We start from the raw sequence: 14998 nt of genomic DNA, 5'->3' as shown, positions 1-14998 counted from the left end.
TTGCTTTTTTTTTCTTTTTATTGACAATTTACATACAGTCAATAACATGATCATCACCCCCTGCTACCACCGAACCTTTCCCTTGCTCTGTATCCCCCTCCACTGAACCAGAATTATTTTCTGTGTGAGGTTATTTAGTGCTCACAAGTGACATGCAGTCTTTAGAGAGTATTTGGAAAGTGCTGGGTACTTCAGCCTATCTCTGCTCATGTGGGTGCATGCCTATAACATCTGCGCATACACACTTGCCCATTCTTCCCTGCCCACAGGCTCCTGTTTCTGTCCACACCATCTCTTACATGTTAATTGTTTCCAGTTTTAGGTCCATGTAACATGTACTTGCACATGCCATCTTACATCCAGGCTAGCTTGTGTGTGTCCTGGCTTCAGGTGTGTGTGACTGACTCACTGCTCTGGGTGCAGAGTCTCGTTCCCGCAGAGCTCTGCCTGGGCCATCTTCACTTGCCTCTTCTGAGATCTGGCTTGTCTTCCTTCACATTGCCCTGGCATCTGCTGTGTGTCTGCATTTTCCTTGTGCTACTGTGGCCTTTGGACTTAGCATTTTTCCTGCCTTTTGGTACTGGGAGTGAACATCTGTAGTGTGCCTTGTCCTGTGGTCTCTAAGGAGAGAAGATTACCAGCCACCCACGAGCCTTCACTGAGTGCACAGAGCCTAGTGACTCCATGGCTTAGACCTGCCCTTGGTGGAGGAGGAAGCAAGGCTCTACCCTGGTGGGTAGGTAGCTGGGCCTCCTCCAAGGGCTTAGACTGTCCCTGTGAGGAATGTCCCACAGGGGAATTCTGACTGACTCCTTTCCCACTGGCCTCTTGGGCATTTCACATCCAGCATCCTGACCATGTGCACCCTCATGCTGCCAGGAAAACCTGGTTTATCCTGCACTCAACATGCTACTCAGTCCTAATACTAATTTTGCCTGTTTGATTTTTCCTTTCAGACGTTTGACGCAAATGATTTGTATCAGGGGCAGAACTTTAACAAGGTCCTCAGTTCCCTAGTGACTCTAAATAAAGTAACAGCAGGTAAGACTTTTTTTGTTAAATTTGAGGGGGTGGGAAGACTAAAGGGCTAAAATCTTAGGTTTTCTGTTAGCAGATGAGCAATACCACATTAGAAGCAAATGCAGTGCATGAGCCAGCATTGCATTGATTATCAGTACCTTTGCTGCTGTTCTGTGATCCTGGGATTGAAGTACTTGGGCAGCAGCTTCCAGTGCTGGGAACCTTCAGCATACATTTGTTTGCTGTCTGGAGCAACCCTCTGCCTGAGACCTGGTTTTGAGTACTGGCTTCTGGCTCTGCAGCAGGGGTGAGGTTTGCCTAGGGTAGAATACTGTCTTCAGAGAAAGCTTAGCATGTGGAAGAGCCACGTTCCTGAATGCAGTTTGTGTTTCCAAGCTCCTGTATGTACTCTGTGGCCAAGGGCCATAGTAGGCTGTACTGCCTATTTCTTTTCTTTTAAATTTATTTATTAATTTTTAAATTTTTTAAATTTAATTTTTATTAACATTTTCCATGATTTTAAAAAAATCCCATGGTAATACCCTCCCCCCCACACTTTCCCCTTTGACATTCCATTCTCCATCATATTACCTCCCCATCTCAATCATTGTACTTACATATATACAATACCAACCTATTAAGTACCCTCCTCCCTACCTTTCTCTTCCCTTTATATCTCCTTTTTAACTTACTGGCCTCTGCTACTAAGTATTTTCATTCTCACGCAGAAGCCCAATCATCTGTAGCTAGGATCCACATATGAGGGAGAACATGTGGTGCTTGGCTTTCTGGGCCTGGGTTACCTCACTTAGTATAATCCTTTCCAGGTCCATCCATTTTTCTGCAAATTTCATAACTTCATTTTTCTTTACTGCTGAGTAGAACTCTATTGTATAAATGTGCCACATCTTCATTATCCACTCATCTGTTGAGGGACATCTAGGCTGGTTCCATTTCCCAGCTATTACAAATTGAGCAGCAATAAACATGGTTGAGCACGTACTTCTAAGGAAATGAGATGATTCCTTCAGATATATGCGTAGGAGTGCTATAGCTGGGTCATGTGGTAGAACAATCTTTAGCTGTTTTAGGAACCTCCACACTGATTTCCACAATGGCTGGACCAGATTGCATTCCCACCAGCAGTGTAGAAGGGTTCCTCTTTTTTTTTTTTGTATTCTAGATTTTTCTCTCACTTTTATTGAGAAACAGAGAAAGAGGGAAGAACGGGGGAAGGAGAGAGAGAAAGAGAATGGGTTCCAGGACCTTTAGCCACTGTGAATGAACTCCAGATACATGTACCCCATTGTGGCATTTATGCAACAATGCATACTTGCATCACTCTGTAGGACCTGGAGATATGAATATGAGTTCTTTCAAGCAAGTGCCTTCACAGCTAAGCCATCTCTCCATCCTGTCTCTTCTTTTTTTTTAATTTTTATTAACATTTTCCATGATTATAAAATGTATCCCATGGTAATTCCTCCCTCCCCCCGCCACTTTCCCATTTGAAATTGCATTCTCCATCATATTACCTCCCCATTAAAATCATTGTAACTACATATATACAATGTCAACCTATTAAGTATCCTCCTCCCTTCCTTTCTCTACCCTTTATGTCTCCTTTTTAACTTACTGGCCTCTGCTACTAAGTATTTTCCTTCTCACGCAGAAGCCCAATCATCTGTAGCTAGGATCCACATATCAGGGAGGACATGTGGCACTTGGCTTTCTGGGCCTGGGTTACCTCGCTTAGTATAATCCTTTCCAGGTCCATCCATTTTTCTGCAAATTTCATAACTTCATTTTTCTTTACCGCTGAGTAGAACTCCATTGTATAAATGTGCCACATCTTCATTATCCACTCATTAGTTGAGGGACATCTAGGCTGGTTCCATTTCCCAGCTATTATAAATTGAGCAGCAATAAACATGGTTGAGCACATACTTCTAAGGAAATGAGATGATTCCTTCAGATATATGCCTAGGAGTGCTATAGCTGGGTCATATGGTAGATCAATCTGTAGCTGTTTTAGGAACCTCCACACTGTTTTCCACAATGGCTGGACCAGATTGCATTCCCACCAGCAGTGCAGAAGGGTTCCTTTTTTCCACATCCCCGCCAACATTTATGATCATTTGTTTTCATGATGGTGGCCCATCTGACAGGAGTGAGATGGAATTTCAATGTAGTTTTAATCTGCATTTCCCTGATAACTAGTGACGTAGAACATTTTTTTAGATGCTTATATGCCATTCGTATTTCTTCCTTTGAGAACTCTCTATTTAGCTCCATAGCCCATTTTTTGATTGGCTTGTTTGATTCCTTATTATGTAACTTTTTGAGTTCTTTGTATATCCTAGATATTAATCCTCTATCAGATATATAGCTGGTGAAGATTTTTTCCCATTCTGTAGGTTGCCTCTTTGCTTTTTTCACGGTGTCCTTTGCGGTGCAAAATCTTTGTAATTTCATTAGGTCCCAGTGATTAATCTGTGGTTTTATTGCCTGAGCAATTGGGGTTGTATTCATAAAGTCTTTGCCAAGACCAATATGTTGAAGGGTTTCCCCTACTTTTTCCTCTAGCAGTTTCAGAGTTTCAGGTCTATGTTAAGGTCTTTAATCCATTTGGACTTAATTCTTGTGCATGGTGAGAGAGAAGAATCTATTTTCACCCTTCTGCAGATATATATCCAGTTTTCCCAACACCATTTGCTGAAGAGGCTATCTTTTCTCCAATGAGTGTTTTTGGCATTTTTATCGAATATCAGGTGGCTATAGCTACCCGGGCTTACATCTGGGTCCTCTGTTCTGTTCCACTGATCTACATGTCTGCTTTTGTGCCCTGTACGACCTATTTCTGTCAGTGCACTCTGGTGCTTGTACATGCACAACCTCTTGACAGCAGTCTTTAGAAGGTAGTTCCCATCATGAAGTGACAGGTGGCTTATCTCTGCCTCAAAGTCTGAATAGCAACCTTATAATTGTATAGGTTGCTGTGGTAGAGAAGGGAGAAGCCTAGATAAATGAAGTCTATATGATCTTTAATCTGACCCCTCTGCTCCCGTTGAAGACCATAGGTTACCCTCTCTGCTTGGTCAGTGGAAGCGAAGGTCCAGAGTGAGGGCGTGAGGATGACCGGGCGGACTCCAGTCTGCACTTGGTTTTGTGTCTGTCAGTTGTCCTGTTGTCTGTGTGGTTTTCAGATAAGTGAGGGAGATGGGGAGAAACCAGGCCCACAGCCCATAGGCCGCTTGTATCTACCCGCACTGCTTGCAGAAGTGTTTGTGTATCCTTGATGCACACTGCAGCGGTTTTCTCTGAAGTTCTTTCCGGAAGTTGGAAGATTTCCTTGGGGTTTCTCAGACTTTAGTATTGCTGCCCTTCTTGGGTGGAAAGCCTTGTTGCTTCTCGGGTTGTTGACTCCTTGCTCTTAGCTGATTTTGAGTCCTGGTGCCAGTCAGTGATAAATCTCTGCTTTAAACAGCTTCAGCAGTAGGGTGGTTCTTGGGGAAGTCTTGTCATTATCGTCCCTCTGTTCTATCACATAAAAAAAAGGCTGCTTGTTCTCAAGCTGCTTCATAGCAGGACTTGGCAAGGCCAGGGGTGTCAGGAGGCCTTGGTTGTACTGAGCATTCCCTTCCAGGTCAGCACTGCAGGGCTGTAGAAACGCCCTCTGTGCTGGGCTTCTGCTTGGGATAGTGTAGGTCTGTCTTCACAAGCAGAAAATGTCTGGAGACCACCAGGCCCATACAGGACCTTAGAAATGACTGCTAGAGTGGCCAGCAAGTTTGAGGACAGGGTCCTGCACTGTACTGGCTGTGGAGCTGGCAGCATCAGGCAGGATGGGATGGAAGGGCCTCATTGGGCTCTTCTGCTATTGGCTGAGCCATCCTTGTTCTCATGTTATAATTACACCAAGAGCAGTTAATAGCCTGAATCTCCTATGCTATCACTAGACTTTAGAAGTTGACCACAAGTTCAGAATTTTATAGCACACTTTTTACCAATCTCAATACATCAGCTCGGAAGGTGGGACCTAGGAACTATCATTTAGGAGTGCTACTTCCCAAGTAGCTTTGGCTGTGGGAGGTACATCATCTCAGACAAAGGCTTCCTTAGAAACCTTCCATAGCCAAGGTTTTCTTTTCTTCTTCTCTTCCCCTTTCCTCCTCCCCTTCCCCTCCCCTTCCCTTCTTTCTCTCCACCCCTCCCTTCCCCTTCCTCTCTCTTAATCCTCCCTTTCCCTCCCTCCCTCTCCACTCTTCCCTTTCCTTCCCTGCGTGCCTCCCGACCCCTCCCCTTTCTTCCCTCAACCTCCTCTCCACCCCTCCCTTCCCCTTCCTCCCTCTCTACCTCTCACTTCCCCTTCATCTCCATTCCTCCCCTTCCCTTCATCCCTCTTCACCCCTCTCCTCCCCTTCGTGCCTCTCTATTCCTCCCTTCCCTTCCTCCCTATCCTCCCCTTCCTCCCTCTCCACCCCTTACCCCCCCTTCTTCCCACCCTTCACTCACCTCCCTACCTCCATCTCTACCCCTCTCCTCCCTATCCTCTCTCCTCCCTCTCCTCCCTTTCCTCCCTCTCCACCCTCTCATCTTCCTCCCTCTCCACCCCTTTCCTCCCTCTCCACCCTCTCATCTTCCTCCCTCTCCACCCCCTTCCTCCCTCTCCTCCCCTTCCTCCTTCTCTACCCCTCTCCTCCACTTCCTCCCTCTCCACCCCTCTCCTCCCCTTCCTCTATACCCCTCTCCTCCCCTTCCTCCCTCTCCACCCCTCTCCTCCCCTTCCTCCCTCTCTACACCTCTCTTCCTCTTCCTCCTTCTCCACCCCTCTCCTCCTCTTCCTCCTTCTCTACCCCTCTCCTCCTCTTCCTCCCTCTCCACCCCTCTCTTCCTCTTCCTCCCTTTCTATCCCTCTCCTCCTCTTCCTCCCTCTCCACCCGTCTCCTACCCTTCCTCCCTCTCCACCCCTTTCCTCCTCTTCCTCCCTCTCAACCCCTCTCTTCCTCTTCCTCCCTTTCTATCCCTCTCCTCCTCTTCCTCCTTTACCCCTCTCCTCCTCTTCGTCCCTCTCTACACCTCCCCTCCTCTTCTTCCTTCTCCAACCCACTCTTCCCCTTCCTCCCTCTCTACCCATCCCCTTCCTCTCCACCCCTCCCTTACGCTTCCTCCCTCTCCAGCCCTCTCCTCCCCTCCCCTTTCTTTTCCTCCTCCTCCTCTTTTAAGAAATAGGCTGCTAACATTCATTTCTTATTGTTGGGAATCCAGAAAGTAGAACTAAGCCTTTTAATACCTGTTGCTTGAGCTGGGGAGTTGGCTCAGCTGTCAAAGATGCTTGCTTGCAAAGCCTCCCTGTCTGGATTTGGTCCCCTATACCTACATAAAGCAGATGTATAAACATGCTTTGTAGTGACAGGAGGCCCTGGGCATCCATGTTTTCTCTTCCTTTTTCATTTTCTCTTTCTTACTCTCTTCTCTTCCTCCCTCCTTCCTTCTGTCCCTCTCTCCCTCCCTCGCCCCTTCATGTCTCCCTCCCTCCATGTTTCTTGTGTCTGCACAAGTTGAGTACAGAGAGAGCACATGCATTTTTAAAGGAGCACATGGAAGGATCCCTTGGAAAACACATGTGATTTTCAGTCCTTCTTACTGCTGTGATGTGGTGTATGGTCTGGAGAGTGACTGCCTGCCTGGTAGTTCCTTGCTGTACATTTGCTTTTTAAATTTTATTTATTTGCAAGCAGAGGGGGTGGGGGGAATGCAGAAAGTGAGAATGAGAATGTGCACACCAGGGCCTCCAGCCACTGCAAGTGAACTCCAGACACATGCACCCCTTGTGCATCTGGCTTACGTGGGTCCTAGGGAATCAAAATTGGGTCCTTTGGCTTCACAGGCAAGCACCTTAATGGCTAAGCCATCTCTCTAGCACCCACATTTGCTTTTGAGAGCCTTGTTCTTTTTTTTTTTTTTTTTTTTTTTGGTTTTTCGAGGTAGGGTCTCACTGTGGTCCAGGCTGACCTGGAATAAACTCTGTAGTCTCAGGGTGGCCTTGAACTCACGGCGATCCTCCTACCTCTGCCTCCCGAGTGCTGGGATTAAAGGCGTGCGCCACCACGCCCGGCTTGAGAGCCTTGTTCTTAAAAGCTGTTAGGAAACACTTCACAAACTTGAAAAATGATGCTAGGGAAGAACTGAGAAGTAGTCATCTCCAGGGAGTTTCTGGAAAAGTAGTTGGGAACTGAGTGCAAGTCATTTATGGGCAGAGAATCTACTCTTTGTTTACTGTGTAAATGGCCTGCTTTGTTGTGGTCTATTGTATGCCCTGTGTTTGGCCCAGTCCTGGAGCCAGTGTGTGGTGAGGGTCTGTGGTGACAGACATTTTCAGCACTTTGTCTTTCTGTGTGCATGGCCTTTCAGACATTGGACTAGGAAGTGACTCTGTGTGTGCTCGGCCTTCTTCACATCGGATCAAGTCATTTGATTCCTTGGGATCCCAGACCTCACACAGTCGGACTTCAAAATTGCTCCAGGGCCAGTACCGGAGTTTGGTAAGTGAGCTGCTTATTCTTCCAGTTTAAGTGTGTTTGGGTCATGAGAATCCACAGATGAGTCGTGAAGGGTGCTGATGTCCTAGCTGTGCAGCACAGGTGGAGTGTTAGCAGTGTGGGTCTGATCTTCCTCTGTGGCTCCTGCTGCTCAAGGCATTTGCTCCTTGCCAGATTTCTTCACGTGCTCAGCTGACTGCTTGTCTCTTTGGGTCATGTTGAAGACTCCTAACCCTGCTCCTCTAGGAAGGAGAGGGATTCTTCCACAGCCTTGCCTAGTGTGTTTCTTACCTGCTGTGCACACATGTACAAAGGTAAGAGAATAGACAGCATGCATGTGAAAGTGCTCATCTGTACAGAGAAGAGATGGGCAGAACTGAAGACTCTGAAGGTGGCTTTTCCCACTTCCTAAAAGCACGCCGTTGGAGTGTCCCTAAGTTGGAGGGCATTCACAGAGGAGGAACCCTTGCTTGCGTGGCTGTTGTAGACATGAACAAAGGTGGTGACATGGTTAGGCACCCTGGGAAGGGAAGAAGAGCCTGTGGGTCAAGAGCCCAAGTGGGACAGTGAGCTCACGACAGACCTCACGGGTGTGGGGACGGCAGCCCTGCCACGCCCTCTCTTCAGCTCCTAGGACTGGCAGTCGTGACTTGCTGCTAGAGGTGAAACGGTCATGCTGCTTTCTTGCTGGAGACGCGAACGGCGATTGTAATGTAATGAGTGTCCAGTGAAACCTGCCTCGCAGCAATTTAAGAGAGAGATCCATGGCTTGCCTTCCTGTGTTCTTCTTCAGACGGGGACTTGTGAAGTGTGCTAACACTGGTCCTCAAGAGGGAGAAGATGACTGGATAGCATTGTATCTTGTACAGGAACACAGAGCTGAGTATTCAGCAAGCATGGTTTTTTTTTTTTTTAATTTTTTTTTGCATTTAAAGCATGTGGTTTTATTAACTTTTAAGAAATAATCCTGTACATATGCAAATTATATAAATATGCCTACATATGTATATACATATATCATTTGAATGAAGCCATGGATTTCTATTTGAGGCAGGGCTCATTATGTAAATCAGCCAGGATGACTTCAAACTCAAGGTGATTCTCCTGCCTCTGCTTCCCCAATGCTGATATTATAGACCTTTATTTGTAAACTTCTAAATATATTAAATGTACTGTGAAAATCCATATGAGAAGGGAGATTGGAGATCTAAGTTATAGCACTTGTAACAGCTTATGTTTACTTTTAAATTAAATGAATCACAACTCATTAATTTCGTGTTTGACCATTTTTTCATAAATGAAGCATGAACTTGAATGACATCAACTTGTAACACTTCATGTTTTCCACAGTGAATCTTTATAGCACCCTTTGGCTTATTTGAAAAATGATCCTTAGTTCCTGTACCCAGCTCACCTCCCTCTTGCACGATGGTCCAGCTGAGCCAAACAGGGCTGCTGCCTTTGAGTCTCATGTGGACCTGTCCAGTTTTGAGGCCCATGGCAAACAGAGCATTTAAAAATTTTTTTAAAAAACTTTTTGTTATTAACAACTTCCATGATTATAAAATACCCCATGGTAATACCCTTCCGCTTCCCACTTACCCCTTTGAAATTCCACTCTCCATCATACCCCCTCCCCATCTCAATCAGTCTTTCTCTTACTTTTGATGTCTTGATATTTTCTTCCTCTTATGATGGTCTTGTGCAGGTAGTGTCCAGCACTATGAGGTCATGGGTATCCAGGCCATTTTGTGTCAGGAGGGAGCATGTTGTCTGGAGTCCTGCCCTTCCTTTGGCTCTTACATTCTTTCCGCCACCTCTTCCGCATTAGACCCTGAGCCTTGGAAGGTGTGATACAGATATTGCAGTACTGAGCACTGTGGTCATTTCTTTCCATCACCATGATACCTTCTGAGTTGTCCCAAGGTCACTGCCATCTGAAAAGGGAAGATTTTCTACCCAAAGTAAGAGTAGCATTACCATAAGGGTATGAACATTAACAGAAGCTCAGCAAGCAGTTTTAATGGAAAGGCATGGACGGATGCATGGAAGGATAGGCTGATGTGTTCTGGTGTGGTGCTTGCTTGTAGAGAAGCCCCACTTTCTGGACCACTGTGTGCAGTAATCCTGCACTGGCCATCCTTCTTGCATCATGTCCCTCCCTCCCACAGCCCTGCAGCTCCAGGAGCTCATAGGGCTAATGCTGGGGGAATTTTGTATCCAGTTAAAGAGAACACTCAACCACTTTAATTATTTCAGTTAGCTTTTAAGAATTCCACACACTTTGAGCCAGAGAAATATCTGCTGCTGTCTTTCCTTCATCACCCAAGTTAATGAGATTGGATTGCAAATATGTATTTTGAGTAAATTAAAGTGAAATGTAAGGCTGATAATGAATGTCACTGAGATTATAATCAGAGTGGGTTGATTTTGCATTGTGGTAGATGGATATGGAGTTCAACTGGCTGTTGGCAGGATGATATTCTTCTTATGGGACATGGCCATCTTTTATACTAGGTGAGAATGACTACTCTTTCCCTTTAGATTTTTTTTGGATGGCTGTGGTATATTAAGAGCACTGTGGGGTCATTTTCTTGAATTAAAAATAATCCGTATTGAAACAAGAATGAAAAAGGTTTGAAGTTGGCAATGGGTGTTTGGAGGGCTGTCATTCTTGCTGGTTCCTTTTGCCTGAAGGTTTTCATAATAAAATGTGAGGTAAGTTGCCATCCTGTGGTTCTTGAGCATCAGGCTTTGGGTCTCCCTGAAATAATAGTTTAGTGTGGAGTCTTATCCACCACCCGCCCCCCCAAGGCCTGTAATAAACTGTGTGAGGCTTGTCTGTCCATATCTTCCCTCTAGCTCAGGACAGTCTCACCTGGCTTCGGATTGTTCTTGAGACAGCCTCACTATCTCAGGCTGGCCTTGAAATTCCTGGCCATTCTCCTCTCCCAGCTGAGTGCTGAGATGACAGTATGTGCCACCTGCCTGGCTCATAGCCTTGTTCTTCACCGTTGTCACCATCTCCGCCACTGGACGCACTATTGCTATGGGGCCTAGGCAGACTTAAGCAGCTCGACTGTGGTGGAAGCTGGAGCGTCTCCCTTATTCCCAGCTGGCTCTGCTCCATGCTCTGAAGACGCTCCCTGTCCTCTCTCAGGTGATCCCAGCCCAGTTCCGCTCCCTTGTGCAGTTCTGCTCTGTGGCACGTCTCTCATCCCAGACGGAGACTCATGCGGTGGATCTAGGCCAGGGGTTTGCTTGTGCTGCATGTCATACTTTTTATGTCACTGGTGGTTCTTGAGTTTCTGGTCTCACTGTTGAGGCCTAAATCTTCACCTCCTGACTGAATAAGTACAACCTGAAGCTTCCAATGTGGTTGCTAGGGTTTGGGGACAAGGGTAGTGTGGTTGCTCTGTTACCTTTATTTCTGGGTGACTCTTCTCATACTTTATCCTCTGTTGGCCCACCACTAGTTCTGTTGGAGCCAGCGATGCCAGACTTCTCTTGGTGCTCCCGATAGTTAACAGAACCCCTGGCTAAAGCAGCTCATGGGAAGAAAGTATTTATTTCAGTTCATTGTTTTTTATTTATTTATTTATTTATTTGCAAGTAGAGAGAGAGAGGGACAGACAGACAGACAGAGACAGACACGGAGGAGACAGATAGAGAATGGGTGTGCCACGGCCTTAGCCACTGTAAACAAACTCCAGATGCGTGCACCCTCTTGTGCATCTGGCTTATGTGGGTCCTGGGGAATTGAACCTGGGTCCTATGGCTTTGCAGGCAAGTGTCTTAACCGTGAAGCCATTCCTCTAGCCCCAGTTCACGGTTTTGAGAGGAGGTTTCATCATTGCAGGGAAAGCATGGCAGAGCGGAGGCTGGGCATTACATCTTGCCATATTAGCTTGGAGGTAGTTGCAAGAGTGAGCTAGACAGTGAATACCCAGTAGGGCAGGACTGTTGACCTCAAGGTTCATCACGCTCCCAGTGACACACCTCCTCCAGAGGATTAAATACAAGGCTTAAAATCACAAACACATGAGGCTGTGGAGGGCATTTCACATTCAGACTCACAGTGCTGTCCTGACTCTGTCATGTAACCTTGTTTTTGGTACCAATCACTTGAGTTCAGAAGACATGCAAGAAATTATACCAAAACTGATGACATACATTTTGTTCCTGTTTTCAGTTCTCCAGCACAGTGCATATGAACTGTGCTGCTCTACTATATCACATTCCATGCACCCTAAGACCACTCTTCCAAACGCCTGAAAGTGGCCACGTCCTCCGTCTGCTGCTTCAGTCTTCCGAATTGTGTTTGTCTGCTGTCTTTCTCTGTTTGGGTTGATTTTCCTGTTTACTGGAATGAGGCCTCTTGTAGAGTGGTGAGCATGTCTGTTGTATCTTTGACACCTTGGAGTGTGAGTCAGATGTATTGGGTTTTGTGCCAGTCTTCTGTCCTTTTGGGTGGGTGGAGGGCTGGGCAACACCCACGTTCCTAGATTGAACTTCCTGCTGCTGTCTGGTGTGTGTGTGTGAGGGAGGGTTGTGGCCTGGATTCCTGCCTGCTCTTTGCTAACACCACTGGTGGGAGCAAAGCGAAGGTGCTCTGTGGCCATGGGAGTTGTGTCCAGTCCTTCTTGACCTTGAGATAGAGGTGAAATGGGCTGCCATGCTGTGGTAGATGGGCATGTGTCTTCTCTCTTCTCAAGAAGTGGTTGGGGTGGGTGTCATGGCCCCAGTGTGGCTTTCTCTGGGGTCTCTGATGCCCATTGTGCAAGTGAGAGCAGACTTGTAGACATTTTTATTATTATTATTTTATTCTTGATGGATTTGCATTGCCATCCACTCCTGAGCCTAGTCCAGCCTGGGTGGAAATCAGCAAAAATCCCACATTCTGCTTTCCTTCTAGAGACCTGAAAATGTGTAGTCTCTGAGAGCAGTGCCATGAGAATGGGAATCACTGTTTCTCCTTGTCACCATGGAAGAAATAAATGTTTGTAGCATCTAGGGCTGATACACAGGTGATGAAAATAAACACTGTTGGTGGGCATGTTGTTGGTGTCAGTTTGCAGATCTTTTTGGAGGGCTGTTTAAAAATATGTATTAAAATCTACAGTGTGTTAATACATGCCACAATTTTTTCCCAATTATTTATTTATTTATTTGGTTTTTCGTGGTAGGGTCTCACTTTAGCTCAGGCTGACCTGGAATTCTCTATGTAGTCTCAGGGTGGCCTCGAACTCACGGCGATCCTCCTACCTCTGCCTCCCGAGTGCTGGGATTAAAGGCGTGCGCCACCAAACCTGGCTCAAATTTTTTTTTATTAATAATTTCCATGATTATAAAAAATATCCATGGTAATACCCTCCTTCCCCCACTCTCCCCTTTGAAACTCCATTCTCCATATCCCCTCTCCCTCCCAGTCAGTCTCTTTTATTTTGATATCATTATTTTTTCCTTCTATTATGATGGTCTTGTGTAGGTAGCATCAGGCACTGTGAGGTCATAGATATCCAGGCCATTTTGTGTCTGGAGGAGCACATTGTAAGGAGTCCTACCCTTCCTTTGGCTCTTACATTCTTTCCACCACCTCTTCCACATTAGATCCTGAGCCTTGGAAGCTGTGATAGAGATATTGCAGTACTGAGCACTCCTGTCACTTCTTTCCAGCACCATGATGCCTTCTGAGTCATCACAAGGTCATTGCCATCTGAAAAGAGAAGATTCTCTACCAAAAGTGAGAGTAGCATATATATAAGGGTATGAACATTAAGAGAAGTGCTTACTGGGCATTTTGATAAGCATAGTATACATTTAGCCAAACAGCAGCAGATGTTACACCCCTAGGGATCATGACTACCCTCTTTTAAGTTTTCAGTATCAGGGATGTATTCCCTCCCATGGAGTGGGTCTCCAGTCCAATTAGAGGGCAGTTGGTCTACACTGTGACAGACGTGCCACTCCCGTTGGCTCTTTTGGCCTGGCTGGTTAATTATAAGAATTGCAGTGTCCACTGTTGAGTATCTTCACTGGTGTTTTCTCTTCAATGGTTTTTCCCATTGAACTGCTTACAGAATGGCTTGTTCCAGCTTTCTGTCAGTTGACCTACATGGAGGAGTATCAGATCAGTTCCAGCAGGATTTCTCAGTGGCCTTGCAGCCCAAGACATGCCAGGATTTAACATGAATGCTTATATTACACATTTGTTAAAAAATGGTGTGCAAGATTTTTAATGTAACCTTCCTTTGCAAAATAAGGAAAGCTGCATGTGGTGTGTAGAAAAATAATAGAAGTACTCTAAAAATTAAATAATGGCACAATCATGCAGTTTGATACTATTTAGCTGGAAAAATGTCCACCTTATGCTGACTTAATTGCTCAGCGTTGTTTCACCTAAATGTGTGTGATTGTGTGTGTATTCATGCAGGGGTGGCAGTAGCAGAATGAGGCCTTCTGAGCCATGGAGGAGGTCTCCTGAGGCCAGGACCAAGGTGGTGGTTAAGGTCTACCAGGAGATTGGAAATGAGCGTTTTGGATATTTATTATAATGTTTGGCTGTCTTCACTATCGTAAAACCTAGTGTATTTATTTTACAGTGAAGTAAACTACATTTAAAATTTTCTGCCCTCTTTCCTTCTGTCTTCTAGGACATGACTGACAGTAGCAACAGCCAACTGGTAGTGCGGGCCAAGTATAACTTCCAGCAGACCAATGAAGATGAGCTCTCCTTCACCAAGGGGGACGTCATCCACGTCACGCGAGTGGAGGAAGGAGGCTGGTGGGAGGGCACACACAACGGCAGGACCGGTTGGTTTCCCAGCAACTATGTGCGCGAGATCAAGCCAACTGGTGAGTGGCTGAGTCTGGCCACAGAGCACCGCTTAGTCGTCCTCTTCTGGGGAGAAGGGGGATGGCTAGCACCCCGAGTGCTTGCCTCTCGAATGCGTTCAGGGAAGGGTGTCTGGTCTTGGGTGGCATTTTTCATTTAGTGGAATTACTACCCTTTCTGTGCATTGGTAGGCTGGATAAAGGGCCCCATGTTTATAAATTGGCTTTGTAGTCCATCATGGGACATCATTTACTCACCCTTCAAGACTGGCGTGTCAGAGGTTAATACTCTTCTGAAAAGGCAGAGCAGTCTTGGGATCATTGTCAGTGGTGTTTAGCTGAGATTTGCATGTTGGAATTGAAAGTTACCTGTGGGCTTTGGTTTTAGCCATGTCACCACGGTGAGGCTGTGACACTACCCACCTTGCTGACACAGGCATTGCTCTGTCACTTTCCTGCTGCCTGTCAGCACTGTGTGCTGAGAGTGTGGAGGCAGCCTCACAGCTCCTTTGTCAAGGAATGCACAGAAGATTGTGTGTGTGTGTGTGTGTGTGTGTGTGTGTGTGTGTGGTGTTTCATTTGAGCTTGGGTATAAATGCTCT

The 14998-nt window shown here is 46.0% G+C and overlaps 1 protein-coding gene across 7 annotated transcripts in view; it reads left to right on the top strand.

Annotated features, from left to right (window-relative positions):
- The window catches only part of Arhgef7 (Rho guanine nucleotide exchange factor 7), a 131054-nt gene that overhangs the window by 58812 nt on the left and 57244 nt on the right, over positions 1-14998 (top strand). For all 7 annotated transcript variants that reach the window (XM_045146204.1, XM_045146205.1, XM_045146206.1 and 4 more), the window contains 3 exons: positions 957-1041; positions 7435-7565; positions 14216-14417. In XM_045146204.1, the coding sequence (XP_045002139.1) occupies positions 957-1041; positions 7435-7565; positions 14216-14417 (418 nt within the window). The remainder of the gene's footprint in view (positions 1-956; positions 1042-7434; positions 7566-14215; positions 14418-14998) is intronic.

Source organism: Jaculus jaculus, chromosome 3 (genome assembly GCF_020740685.1).
Source record: "Jaculus jaculus isolate mJacJac1 chromosome 3, mJacJac1.mat.Y.cur, whole genome shotgun sequence".
NCBI lineage: Eukaryota > Metazoa > Chordata > Mammalia > Rodentia > Dipodidae > Jaculus > Jaculus jaculus.
This window is presented reverse-complemented; position numbering and strand designations above follow the sequence as displayed.